Source organism: Onychostoma macrolepis, chromosome 21, assembly GCF_012432095.1.
Source record: "Onychostoma macrolepis isolate SWU-2019 chromosome 21, ASM1243209v1, whole genome shotgun sequence".
Lineage (NCBI taxonomy): Eukaryota > Metazoa > Chordata > Actinopteri > Cypriniformes > Cyprinidae > Onychostoma > Onychostoma macrolepis.
The window spans coordinates 23,084,842-23,099,684 of NC_081175.1; the positions used below are offsets into that span (position 1 = coordinate 23,084,842).

The 14,843-nt window shown below is 38.1% G+C and overlaps 1 protein-coding gene across 5 annotated transcripts in view; it reads left to right on the forward strand.

Moving 5' to 3' along the window:
• The window catches only part of arhgap24 (Rho GTPase activating protein 24), a 123,529-nt gene extending 109,773 nt beyond the window's left edge, over positions 1 to 13,756 (forward strand). Inside the window, exons 5-10 of one of the 5 annotated variants that reach the window (XM_058758727.1) lie at positions 3,776 to 3,983; positions 5,993 to 6,125; positions 7,835 to 7,908; positions 8,770 to 8,891; positions 8,979 to 10,053; positions 12,318 to 13,754. In XM_058758727.1, the coding sequence (XP_058614710.1) occupies positions 3,776 to 3,983; positions 5,993 to 6,125; positions 7,835 to 7,908; positions 8,770 to 8,891; positions 8,979 to 10,053; positions 12,318 to 12,561 (1,856 nt within the window). In that variant the 3' untranslated portion in view covers positions 12,562 to 13,754. Of the gene's footprint in view, positions 1 to 3,775; positions 3,984 to 5,992; positions 6,126 to 7,834; positions 7,909 to 8,769; positions 8,892 to 8,978; positions 10,054 to 12,317 lie in introns of all 5 variants that reach the window. The other 4 variants (XM_058758728.1, XM_058758730.1, XM_058758729.1 and 1 more) reach the window with 4 other exon arrangements.
• Positions 13,757 to 14,843: the final 1,087 nt, after the last annotated feature.

A 14,843-nucleotide genomic window follows, 5' to 3' on the forward strand; every position in this document is an offset into this window, starting at 1 on the left:
TCACTGTAGGGGTCCTGTTGTGTTTCACGACCACCCAGTTGCAGTGCATGTGTGTTCCAGTCTCTTCTCCTTGACCTTCGACATCTCCGTCTAAGATTTGATATGAGCATGTGTGTGCAGCTGCAAGAAGTTGATAATTCATTAGGACACAGTCGTTTATAATCACTTTAAGACGTAATTAGATTTTGACTTGTTATTTTGCAGTGTGATCACACTTCTGTAAAAGATTTTATCGGCTTTCAGCAAAGACATGTAAGTGTTTTCTTAGTAGTTAGTGGAGTATTGACTGTCTGAGGCTGACACTTCCAGTACGATCCAAGAGAGATCACACATTCGTTAAAAAGTTCACTTCGACTAAACGAGGAACTCTATAAACTTACTTGTGACCTGAGGGACCAATAATGCAAGCTTTATTTAAAAATAATGCCAAATAACACTATGTTCAACTACATGTGATATGCAGTGTCAAGAAATGCATCTGTCCTCACAGAAGACACAAAAGCCACAACTTTGGACCAACGAGAGCTTCTCAGCATGATGTAATGAAAAAACAAGACACTGTTACGACTAGTTAGGACTAAAATTTATGATAATTCACTTCTAGTTCTGGTTAAGGTTTTTTTTTAGTCTCACGCAGTGTTGCCATTGTTAAATAAAACTATTACAAATAATTTTCTGCAGTTGAAATAAATCTCAAATTAAATAAATGACACATTGAGTTTAAAATTTGAACTTCATCTTCAATGAAAATTAGAAAAGTTGAAGCACTAGACACTGTTACGACTAGTTAGGACTAAAATTTGTGATAATACTCTTCTAGTTCTGGTTAAGGTTTTTTTAGTCTCACACAGTGTCGGCATTGTTAAATAAAACTATTAAAAACTGTTTTCTGCAATTGAAACAAAAAGTTGATGCATTAAAATAACAAAAACTGAAACAACAAAAATTAAGTTATAAATAAATATCAAAAACAAATAAATATGATTAAAGCATATAACACAATTACTAAAACTTAAATTAAATTTTAAAAGAAAATTAAAAATATAAAAATAAAAGCTATTTCATAACTCAATTAATAAATACTATACATATATATATATAGTGTAAATAAAATAATCAAACCTTTTAAGCTCATTCTGGCCAAAGAACTGCAATTTTTAGACAAAAGAAAGAGTCTCATGAAAGAGTGACATTTTTTAACATGCTACTCACGAGTTTATCTGAAAGAGCAATAGACCACTGGTGGAAAAGCATGTTGTTTTGTGATGACTTCACAGAAAACACAAAAATGTGTCCTTCCTATAAAGTACGGATCATAAGCAAGATGAAAACCAGTAAACCCTGACTCTCGCAAGTTAAACCAAGGCAATCAGATTTGAGCTTCTAAGGTCAAGAAAGTGACTTCCATTTTCATATGCAATGTGTGTTCTGAGAATCTAATACAGGCCCTTTAATGAAGTCATAATTTGCTGCTGTTGGCATGTCTAATCTTTGTGAACTTAAAAACATCTAGAGCTCATTTAAATGCACATTTACTGTACTCGTTTCATTGTTTGAGTTGTTAATCCTGGCCTGAAGGTTTAGACAGAGAATATTCATTCAAAATTCATGTTTTTATTCTTGTTTCAAGAAGATTAAAACAATCTTTCTGCATAATCTTTTCCGCCAATGAACTGGAAGACCTTCTAGGCTGAGAGTGATTCGCCCACAGCTATTGTGGAGCTTTTTGTGCCGAGCGCCGTTGTTCAAACGTCCACAAAAACACGGCAGTGTGAACAGCAGGAATGAGGGCAGAAGTCTGGGAACAGCCACAATAGACGATTACACAGCTAAGAGCTTAGCTGCTTTTTAACACAAACCTTAGGGGACGGAGAGGAGGGGTTGTTTTGGCCCTGTCTTACTCTCTGCTATGAAGTACAGGTCAGGTCTGAGCTTTGGATGGATGGAGCAGTTCGTCTCCTCCCCTTTAAATCCAAACCTCCTTAAAGAAGGGAACGGACTCTTGTTTCCAGACATACAGGAGTAGAGGACAGAGAATATACAGGGAATGGCTTCAGGGCAATCTGATGAATCAGTGGAGGAAAAGAAGACAAGATGAGACGAAGAGAAGGGATCAGAGGAGAGAAGAGAAGACCAAAGAAACTGCAAGAGCTCAAAGGGTCCGAGACTGTAACGAGGGACAAAAAGTATTGAGGAAAGACCATCAAAAAAATGAAGAGACCACAAAGGTCTGAAATGAGGCAGGAAGACCTAAAAGGTGTAAGACTGTAATGAGAGGAGAAGATAGTTTGCAAGGAGAGCAGTCTGAAAGCTGCTCATATTTGATATTTTGTAGAATAAGAGCCGTGCAGCAGCACAAAGAGCACTGTGTGTGAAGACCTGAGGTCGGCAGAAAAGCCCTGGACAGCTTGAAGACGGCGTGAAGTTGAGTGTGTGTGTCTAGTGTTGTTAATTGACTGCTATTGCACACAGGGACAGCAAAGTCAAGTCAAAGTCAGAAGAACAGCTCAACCAGAATGTGATATTAAAGCCCTGAGGATTCACAAACAGGAGATCCAGGCTTGAGAAACCACAGTGTAAACTCACTGAAGGGAGAGGAGAACCATCAGGAGATTACATTTGGCTGGAAACACAAGTATGATTCCTCCCGATCTCTTTCCATGGGAAACAAGAAACTCATGCAAGAGCTTCTGCATAAATCATTAAAGAATCGAAGCCAAGCGAATGTCTACATTCAGTTCCTGTGTTTTAGCCAGATCACCATCTCACACCTGTGGGGTCACCATTAATAACAGACATTGCTTGTCCAGAGATGCATCATAGGAAACTTCTGTGTTTATTCATCCAGAAAGGGATGTATATAGAAAAGTAAAACTATCTACGCAAGTCAAGTCCTTTTTCTTCGTTATTTTGAGGTCCAGGTGCGATCCTGCTATGGAAGTTCCCAAAGCTTTTTCTTAAAACTTTGATTGGAGGAAAATAACATTTTGGATGATTTTCCAGCAGTAGTGTGATCGTAGGCCACTTTGGACTTATTGTTGAAGATGCTCAGAGGCAGACAGTTCGGATGCACCTTCTTGCATCCCTTATTTTACTACAGTTTCATGCACAGAAGTGTCTTCCGTAAAATTAAAAGTTGCGTCAGCTTCAAACGTGGTGAGTCAGGCTTTCTTTTGAATCAAAGAAAATGTGAAATATTGTTTCTCTCATCTGTCCAACGTCTTTTTCCCCTCCATCAGCTCAGGCAGAAAAAAGGCGGCAAAACCCTTCCTGTCTTCTAGGCTTAGTTGAATTTGTACCATCTCGTACCGCATGTCTGCGTCCGTAGACCCGGAAAGCGCTACTGATCCAAAGCTTCCAGGAAGTCTGGGCTAATCCCCGCTCATATGCATGCCACATGTGAATCACGCTTGTTTTCAGCCTGACTGATGCAGACAAAAGAACAGGGCAGGAGAGGAAGTTTGCGATTTTCTTCTCAGAGAGCGTGACGTGAAAGAATAGCTTAAATCAGGCTTCTTTAGCAGCTCTCTCCTCACTTTTTTTCCTACATGTCAAAAACAAAACAATTTTTTAAGGCTCTAAACGTCTTGTCAGATAGCTCAAGACTACTTACTTTCCATAACAATATAACAATAGCCTACCTAAAAGTAAAATAAAATGAAATAAAGATATCAATTTCTCAGCAAGGGTATCTCAAAGTTATTATGTAAAATCATCAGAATATTCCTAAATGTTAGTTTATCTGATCCTCATGAACTATGGGTTTGTGTTTCAGGAATCTTTGGTCAGAAGTTGGAAGAGACGGTTCGATATGAACGTCGTTATGGCAATAAGATGGCACCCATGCTGGTGGAGCAGTGCGTGGACTTCATCCGCCACTGGGGTCTACGAGAAGAAGGGCTCTTCCGTTTGCCCGGACAAGCCAACCTCGTCAAAGAGCTTCAGGATGCTTTCGACTGTGGGGAGAAACCATCTTTCGACTGGTACTTGCTCTAAATACACTCACAGTCTCTGTTATCAATATGAAAGGAATCTGCAAAGCAATATATACATGCACAACTTTAAATCTTCCAAATCTCATTCAGATTAGTCGAGATTTTCTGTATTATCTCTCCTACACTCCTTATCGTCTCTCTCCAGTGTGTTTCTTTGTCTCAGGAACATGAACATTGAGAAATGTAAATACAATAGTCATGGAGGATTTGAATGAGGTTTTGGTTGTAAATCGGTGGGCTGGAAGCTAAAATGCACGTAATACGCATGTGCTGGTTGGGGGCTGGTCTTTGGTCTTTCTGATGAAGCTGGTTAACCAAAACGCAACACATGCTGGTGATTCCTGTAGCTGAAACGCCACCATTCAGAAATCTGAGGACAGGAAGATTTTTTGTTTAATTAATACATGTATTTAGCAAGGATTTATTAAATTGATCAAATAAAGATACTTATAAATGTTCAAAAGAATTTCAAAGAAATGCTGTTAATTTTAACATTCGATTCATTAAATAATCCTGATAAAAATACACAAAATATTAAGCACAAATGTTTTCAACATTGATAATTAAAAATGTCATATGAGCAGCAGATCAGCGTATTAGAATAATTTCTGAAGGATCATGTGACACTGAAGACTGGAATAATGATGTTGAAAATTCAACTTTGCGTCACAGGACATTTAAAATTACATTTTAAAATATATTAAAATAGAAAACTGTTATTTTACATTGTAAAAATATTTCACAATATTAGTGTTTTTAGTGTATTTTTAATCAATTAAATGGAGCCATTTTGATCATAAGGGACTTGTTTTCAAAAAGTAAAAAAAATTATAATAATGCTGACAAACCTACAAACTTTTGAACAGTATATTGTTTAACTTGAATGCAGACTAAGTCACTTTGGATAAACATGTCTACTAAATGCGTGGAAGTAAATGACATCTAGCAAAGATGTACGATAATATTAATGCCTGAATGGAATCCTCATTAAATCCAAGTTTACTCTGGCTCCAGTGACAAATCAAAGCGAAAAGATGCAGTTGACAGTGACAGCTTTGTTTAGAGCCTGTGAAACTTCTTCCACAAACTTTCACTTTATATTAAATCTCATAAGTGTGCCATCTTTTGATAAAAATAGATTTGCTTTCTTCTCAGATGCCTGGCATTACAATGAAGCAGAATCCAAATCTGGAATATTCACCCAAGAATTGACATTTATACATTAACAAGACAAATTCAGCCTTTTTAACACCTCCAGGTTTTTATTTGGTCTTTTTCTCATTTACATGCTTCTCTCTGTGCAGTTTTCCAAATGACCCATTTACCATTTAGTAGATGTTTATCTATTATTTGCCTGAAAGTGCAGTTATGTTGTCCATTTTAAGCTAATGTCCCTTCACATTACCCTAAAATGTAGACGTTGGACACTTTGTCTCTCTGAAAAAGCGTTCTCTGCACTTCCACAATCCCAAATGCTGCAGATAACACCAGCAGCTGCTTCCCCGGTTTATTTACAATCTGTGAATTTAGCGATGGCTGTCAGGGCTCCACAATCACGTTGTCAGGAAGAAACACAGCAGGAAAAGCACACTGCATATTTAACACCATTCATATTTAGATCTTACTGGTGTCTGAAGCAAGGTGATAATTATGAAGGGCCAATACACAGCATATGCATGTGATGGTTACATTATACACATGCCTGCTATTCCTGTCCAGCCCACCCGGGAAGAGTCAATAAATCCAGCTTGTTACGGGATTGTCACAAGCCCAAGTCCAGACTGATCAGTGACATGCTAGTGCTTTCTTTGATTTAGTACCAGCTTCCTGTTACTCATCATTAGATCTGATGGAATACTGACACATGGACACCCACAATCTGTCATTTAAAGTGCCCTACGCTGTTTTTACACACTTTATGCTTCTAGCATTTCATTCTTTGAGGCATGTATAGTCTTTTATATTAATATGTCTATTCTTTCCATCTTTCTCTGCAGTAACACAGACGTTCACACCGTGGCATCTTTGTTGAAGCTGTACTTGAGAGAACTGCCTGAGCCGGTCATCCCGTTTTGTAAATACGAAGAGTTTCTGGCCTGCACCAAACTCCTCAGCAAAGACCAGGATGCAGTGAGTTATAATCCTGCAAGCATATAATCCTGTTGTATATACTTGGTGGCTATAACATGTCTCATTACTCAAGGGTGCAATGGTTTTCTTCAAATGTTTATGTCATTAATGATGAAAGTTACCAAATACATATACAGTACTACAGTTCTAATGTTTGGGGTGGGTACACTCTTAAAAATAAAGGTGCTTCACGATGCCATAGAAGAACTTTTTTTGTCTAAATGGTTCCATAAAGAACCTTTGACTGAATGGTTATTTTTGGAACCAAAAATGGTTATTCTATAGCATCGCTCTGAAGAACATTTTAAGCACCTTTATTTTTGAACTGTAATGGGTTTTTTTTAATGGTGGTGAAAGAAGATTCTTATGCTAATTAAGTGTGTGAGTAATTATTTTAATCAAAAATGCAGTAAAACTTGTAATATTGTGAAAAATATTACAATTTAAAATGTCGATTTTTTTTATTTCAATATATTTTATAATAATTTATTTCTGTGATGCAAAGCTGAATTTTCAGCATCATTACTCCAGTCTCCAGTTTCACATGATCCTTCAGAAATCATTCTAATATGCTGATTTGCAGCTCAAAAAACCCCAAAACATTTCTTATTAATATCAATGCTGTAAACAGTTGGGCTGCTTAATGTTTTTGTGCAAACAGTGATTTTAAAAAAATTTTCTGGATACTTTCAAAAGTGCAGTTAAAATGAGACAAATTAGGCCTGAACTAAGGGACCTTTGCTCTGGTTCTGTTGTTTGTCGTTTAGCATTTTACTGCATTTAGTTTAAGAGCCGAAATTTTTAACCAAGCTACATGATTCCTAACGTTAACAAATATAAAGGATGTAGTTTTTTTCATAATGAGCCTCACTGTAGACTCAAAATAGCTCCCCTCCTTTTGCTATTTCTTATTTTTGAGTTCGGTTCCCACCAGCAGGCTGAGAATGGCAAATGACTCGTTATTCTACTGCAGTCGTCTTTCATCTTGCGTGCATCAATTTCTTACTTTTGCTGAGCCTGAAGAAGAACGGGTTGACCCAGAGGAACGGAAACAGCCTCATTCTGACTTTCAAGTTACACTTTTTCCTTGCGCAAATCACCTGTGTGTCAGCCAGCGGCTTTTGAATGGTTTCAGGATAGAATCAAAGTGCAAGATGGGGTCTTGCAATGCTGATTTTAATTTACTGCCCCGAGGTTTTGAACGAAACTCGTACCTCAGAGAGTCCCTCGAGTGCGGTACACGCAAAGAATCACGGTACCATGTCAAATGAAGCAGAAGGCTTTACTGGATCCATTTGTTTTTGAGAAATAGCTTTCTCATGTGCTGCAGCAAAGTCATTTTCATCAGAGAGAGCCTGCAGGGAAAAAACATATCGACCATGATAAAAACAGATCTGGAGTGGAGAGCATCATTAAATCTAGACCGTCATCAATCGTTAAACTCACTGACCCATGCCTAGACGAATAACGTAGTAATAACGGAATAAATTGCAATATGAATATTTAAAGTCAATTAGGAAGACTTTTAAAAGCAATGGGATAGGTTTAATTGCTATTTCATTCAGTACGTCTTTTAATCATGCATATTAGTCCAGATCATTTAAAATTGAATTACTATAATCAGTTTAAACAAAGGCATACATTTTTTATTTCTTTTTATCCTGGATGTGTATTTAATTTAATTTTTTTTTAAATCTCTCTCTGTGCAGGGAATGAAGGAATTAAGAAGGCATGTAGAAGGTCTACCTCCGGTAAACTACAATCTGCTTAAGTACATATGCAAGTAGGTGATTTTGTATTTTATTCTATTCAACTGTGGCTTATCACAAAATATTTTATATAAAAAATATGTAACAGTTCTGTGCACTAGTGGTGGGAATTTGAGTCACTGAGTCAATTCAATCAAGTGATTAATCCAAAAAACCTTGATGCATTCAGGAACAAAACAAGTGACTGTAAGAGAGTCACTGAGTCAATTCACTCAATTGATTCATTTAAAAACCCAATGTATTCAGGAACAAAACAAGTGACTGTCTGTGAGTCACTGAGTCAATTCAGTCAATCGATTCATTCAAAAACACTGCTGTATTCAGGAATGAAATAAGTGATTGTTGAGTGAGTTCTGGATCAATCCATTCAATCAGTTCATTCAAAAACACTGATTCATTTGTGAATGAAAAAAGTGACTGTCTTTGAGTCACTGAGTCTGTTCACTCAGTGAATTAATTGAAAAACTCTAATGCTTTCAGGAACAAAACAAGTGACTGTCTTTAAGTGAGTCACTTTGTCAATTCACTCATTTCTGTCGTTCATTCAGAAACACTGATGTATTCAGGAATTAAATAAGTGGCTGTCTTTGAACGAGTCAGTGAATCAATTAACTCATTGGCACTATTTAAAAAATAAATAGAAACATTTTATATTAAATAACTTGTATGCTGTTTTCATAGCATAATATCAATTTTGTAGTTTTGAAAACAAGTAGTTTTTTTTTTTTTTTGCATTGCATTCATTTGTTGTGAAAAATCATATTTTTGTTTGAAACAATCAAGTTCAATTGTATTTTTTTTTTGCTACACATAACTTTGTACATACAGTTTCAGAAATCTCAGTTGCGATGTTAAGACCCTTCTTTCTTGTCCAGGTTTTTGGATGAAGTTCAGTCCTACTCAGGTGTGAATAAAATGAGTGTACAGAATCTGGCTACAGTCTTTGGGCCAAATATTTTAAGGCCAAAGATTGAGGACCCAGTGACTATAATGGAAGGTAGGTCTTCTTCACATCTCTCACTCCAGAAATCTCTGGATCTGGATTATATTCAGTGTTTGAGTAATCTATTTTTCATGTGTTCAGGCACAGTACTGGTCCAGCAATTGATGGCTGTTCTGATTGGCAGCCATGATGTTCTTTTCCCACCCGATGAGGACCATACTAGCACTCTGGAACTGGTTAATAATAACAATAATGAGACGCAGAAACGGCCTATGAATGGTCAGATTCAAAACAAAGAGAACAATAACACTAGTGGGGTGCGACAGTGCACTTGGGACACGCCAGAATCACCCAGCCGGGCTCCTCTGGACAATGGCTCTCCTCGTCCGGGCAGCCCACGTAATGGTTTTACGGGACAGCGATTCGAGGTGGCCCGCAGTCCGCCGCTTTCTGTGAAAAAGAACCCGGCGTTTAGCAAAGGGAGCGGGATTGTCACCAATGGATCGTTCAGTTCATCCTCATCGTCCTCAGGTGACGCCAATCAGGAGAAAATTCAGACTCTACCGAACATGGGAACTCTTCATGCCCGTCGGACAGGTGCGATAAAAGGCTCAGGCACCAAAATGGGCATCCAGAACGGCGTCGTTCGGATGGGCGTATCCAGCACGGAGGTGACGAATGGGACTCTAAATGGACGGAATGGACTCTGGGTGCCCAACGGTCACGTCATGATGCGCGAGGCTAAAAGTCGAGACGCCGAGCACCAGCAGAACCGCCTGTCCACATACGACAACGTCCACATCCATCAGCAGACGACGACGCAGCCCAGTCTGAGCAGCAGCTGTGAGGACAAACAGAGCGTGGATAGCGCCACGTGGTCCACCTCGTCTTGCGAGATCTCTCTACCAGAAAACTCCACTTCTTGCCGCTCCTCCACGACCACGTGCCCAGAGCAGGACTTCTTTGGCAGCAACTTTGAAGATCCTTTGTTGGACGGGCCAGTGCAGGAGGACAACGGACTGGCAGTGGACGATAGGGAGCAGCGGACCAGTAACGGAGGAGGCCGGGGAAGCAGAGGAACCAGCAGCAGCGATAACAGCGAAACGTTTGCCATCACAAATGGACCGACCAATCACAGTGCACTGCACAGCCTGGTGGCCAGTCTCAAACAGGAAATGCTCAAGCAGAAGAACGAATACGAGGCCAGGATCAAGAGGTGAGAGTCATGTTCAACCATAAAATTAACTTTGCAGAGCACAGAAACAAGGTTTTTTTTTTTTTTTTACAGTTTTAATTGTTAAAAATTTATATAAAATAAAACAAATTAAATAATTTTTCACCCAAAATGTTTCCAACTTGCATTTCCCATTTCTGTATTTTTTATTTACAAAAATATATATATTTGAAAAACATTTACTTTTAATAAAATAAAAATATTTACTTATTTTTAATTTAAAAAAATAATATTTATTTATTTTTAATAAAATGAAACATATTTACTTTCAATAAAATGAAGGAAAAAAAATATATATATATATATATATATATTTATTTATTAACTTATTTTTATAAAATGGAAAATAATAAAATATATACAGTGGGTACGGAAAGTATTCAGACCCCCTTAAATTTTTCACTCTTTGTTATATTGCAGCCATTTGCTAAAATCATTTAAGTTCTTTTTTCCCCCTCATTAATGTACACACAGCACCCCATATTGACAGAAAAACACAGAATTGTTGACATTTTTGCAGATTTATTAAAAAGAAAACTGAAATATCACATGGTCCTAAGTATTCAGACCCTTTGCTCAGTATTTAGTAGAAGCACCCTTTTGATCTAATACAGCCATGAGTCTTTTTGTGAAAGATGCAACAAGTTTTTCACACCTGGATTTGGGGATCCTCTGCCATTCCTCCTTGCAGATCCTCTCCAGTTCTGTCAGGTTGGATGGTAGCGTTGGTGGACAGCCATTTTAGGTCTCTCCAGAGATGCTCAATTGGGTTTAAGTCAGGGCTCTGGCTGGGCCATTCAAGAACAGTCACGGAGTTGTTGTGAAGCCACTCCTTCGTTATTTTAGCTGTGTGCTTAGGGTCATTGTCTTGTTGGAAGGTAAACCTTGGCCCAGTCTGAGGTCCTGAGCACTCTGGAGAAGGTTTTCGTCCAGGATATCCCTGTACTTGGCCGCATTCATCTTTCCCTCGATTGCAACCAGTCGTCCTGTCCCTGCAGCTGAAAAACACCCCCACAGCATGATGCTGCCACCACCATGCTTCACTGTTGGGACTGTATTGGACAGGTGATGAGCAGTGCCTGGTTTTCTCCACACATACCGCTTAGAATTAAGGCCAAAAAGTTCTATCTTGGTCTCATCAGACCAGAGAATCTTATTTTTCACCATCTTGGAGTCCTTCAGGTGTTTTTTAGCAAACTCCATGCGGGCTTTCATGTGTCTTGCACTGAGGAGAGGCTTCCGTCAGGCCACTCTGCCATAAAGCCCCGACTGGTGGAGGGCTGCAGTGATGGTTGACTTTCTACAACTTTCTCCCATCTCCCGACTGCATCTCTGGAGCTCAGCCACAGTGATCTTTGGGTTCTTCTTTACCTCTCTCACCAAGGCTCTTCTCCCCCGATAGCTCAGTTTGGCCGGACGGCCAGCTCTAGGAAGGGTTCTGGTCGTCCCAAACGTCTTCCATTTAAGGATTATGGAGGCCACTGTGCTCTTAGGAACCTTAAGTGCAGCAGAAATTTTTTTGTAACCTTGGCCAGATCTGTGCCTTGCCACAATTCTGTCTCTGAGCTCTTCAGGCAGTTCCTTTGACCTCATGATTCTCATTTGCTCTGACATGCACTGTGAGCTGTAAGGTCTTATATAGACAGGTGTGTGGCTTTCCTAATCAAGTCCAATCAGTATAATCAAACACAGCTGGACTCAAATGAAGGTGTAGAACCATCTCAAGGATGATCAGAAGAAATGGACAGCACCCGAGTTAAATATATGAGTGTCACAGCAAAGGGTCTGAATACTTAGGACCATGTGATATTTCAGTTTTTCTTTTTTAATAAATCTGCAAAAATGTCAACAATTCTGTGTTTTTCTGTCAATATGGGGTGCTGTGTGTACATTAATGAGGAAAAAAAAAAAATGAACTTAAAAGATTTTAGCAAATGGCAGTGAAAAATTTAAGGGGGTCTGAATACTTTCCGTACCCACTGTATATTTCTTGAATACACTGGTGGGTCATAAATGAGTTTCTCAACTTGGATGGAAACAACTTCTGATATTTGATGTCTAATGTGATATTTCAACAACCGTACGACTTTAAAATATTGCAAGAATACTTGCAGATTTATAGATTTTTTTAAAATTGTGCTCCATGATGGAATTAACTTTTACCTAAATAAACCCTTTAAGTGTCTCATTAAACTATCACAGTATTAAAAGGTGTATTCACCCACCTTTTCCCATCTTTCCTGTAGTCTGGAATTACGGAATCTAGAGTTGGAGACTGTGATGGCAAATTTACATGAAGAGCTGGACCAGGAGAAGAAGAAATACACCATGGTGGAGATCAAGCTGAGGAACGCAGAGCGAGCCAAGGACGATGCAGAAAAGAGAAACGAGATGTTGCAGAAAGAGATGGAGCAGTTCTTTTCCACCTTCGGAGACCTGACCGCAGACCCGCGACGGCCCGACAGAGCCAACACCATCTGGATCCAGTGAGTCGTTAACGGTCTACCATTAACTTTACATTGTGTGGGCTTGTGTTCAGACAGAACGGGACTACATCAACCTTCACGGCATCTTTGCACGTTTGGTGAGTGAAGCCCATTGAGCCAAATTTTTAGAACTGAACGTGGACCAGTTGTTGGATTGAACCAGTTGGATTCATGAAGAGGGATGATGGGACGATGCAGCTTGGATATTAAAATGAAAGATGATTTTCAAACCAAAAGAAGGCAATTCTGACCTGAGAGCGAATGATAAGAGGAACTCTTGACAGTTGTGCTTGAATGTGAGAGAATGAATCAATTACATGAATGAACATTGAGTTTTAGATGATGGGAAACTCCTGAAGGACGACAGAAGCACGAATGTCACTCCTATTTCTTCTTGTGATCCAACCAAATGTGTCCTTGAGCTGTCGTGTATCCTCTTGTGTATATAAAGGAGAAACAGCATAAAAAAAATTCCACAATGAAAAACAAATGTCTGTATAAATGCAAATTAATGTTTAATGTACGTACTGATATTTAAACAGAGAATTCTCAATGTGTTACATATAAATTTTATATCAAGGCTTTTCCTTGCACTTAAAGCATATGAATTGCTATGTTGTTTTTCAGTATGGTACGTTATGAAATGTGGCAAATATTTTAATGTCAGTCTTCCCTGTTGCTTTTTTGTATAATTTATCACTGCAAATAAATCATTTTCTTCATCAGTATTAAAAATAAAACATTTTAAGCATAAATCTAAATCTAACAGTTTGGGGTGGGTTTTGCCATATATATATATATATATAATGGCTCAGATCAAATTTAAGGTGTTTTTAGTGGAGAAAAATATTGATGAAGAATCAGATTTTTTTGCTGTGCCACAGCGTTCCCCACATGACCAAAACCAAGTAGACCTGTAAATACTTGTGAAAACACTGCAAACGCTCAGCCTGTCTTCGTTATTTGTGCCTGTCGCACATCATTTGCTTGCAGCGGTGCTAGATGGGAGGAAGTCTGTTCAAATGAAGACCGAGATGGGGTTTGTTCATATCTCGGACCATGTGGGGTCATTTGCCTTGTCGCAGCTGTCCATGCTTCTACTGTAGCTTGATGCATTCAGTGAAATGCAATGAAATTAAATTATGTGACCTCATTTAAACTTGTCTTAAATTGTGTTGTCATTGCATCAGTCGCTGGGCTCGACCACACATGAAATCTGTGGGTGGTCTGATATTTACAACCACATTAATAAGACAACAGCCTCCCAAACAAACTAAAAGTCAATGTCCTAAAAAAAAAAAAAAGACTGCTGTGTCCAATCATTATAATTCTTAAAGAGAGATTTAAAAAATGCACCAAAACACACAGCATGACGCAGAATGCAACATTATGGGAATATTGACCCAGTCTGAATCTGGGTGGGCTTTTACATCTTTTCTCACTGTAATGCATTTGTGTATGTGTAGGTGTGGATGTTCATTTAGGAACATATTGTGTTGCAAGCTCTCACTAAAAGATGCAAGAACGAATGTAAACATCATTTCCAAACCTGCATGACTTGAAAATCCATAGAGCTCAAAAAAGCAAGCATGTTAAATTTGACTATATTCCAAGTCATTTTTCACAAATTAACACTTCCTCCACCACAGCTATCAAATCTCATTTGCTTTGCACAAAGTCACACTTGATACTTGACACAGAAGCACTAATGACAAGTGCAGCTGTAGTATCTTTCTGAAGGGTTTTTATGGTATGTTGCACACACACACACACACGCACACACAAAGATGTTTTTGGAACTGTGTTGTTTTAGTATAATTTATATACTAAAATGGTATTTATTAATATTTCAGGTTTTATATTTTTTTCAGTTTTCATTTAAATTCAAGTTTAGTTTTTTTTTTTTTTTTTTCTGTTTAACCCTTGTGCATGAATAAAAAAAAAGTTACACATAGGTCCATAGTGGTCAAAAAACTTAAGTACAGGCTTAAGTTTGGTCTCATTTTAAAGAAGACTAAAGTGAAACCAAAAAAAAGTTATATAGGTTTAAGTTTATGAAAATGATTTATGAATAATATTTTATATAAAATATATATTTTATGAAACATGCTAGAAAATCAAAGCCATAAATCTAAACAAGTTGTGTTTCAAATTTGAGGTTGATATCTCAAAAAATGAGCTTTCAGTAAGATTTTGTTTGGGCGTAGTACCTAATTTTCCCCGTTAGATGCCAGCAAAACTCCGCTGGTGCACATAGTGATTGGATTTGAGAATTGCAGTAGAGTT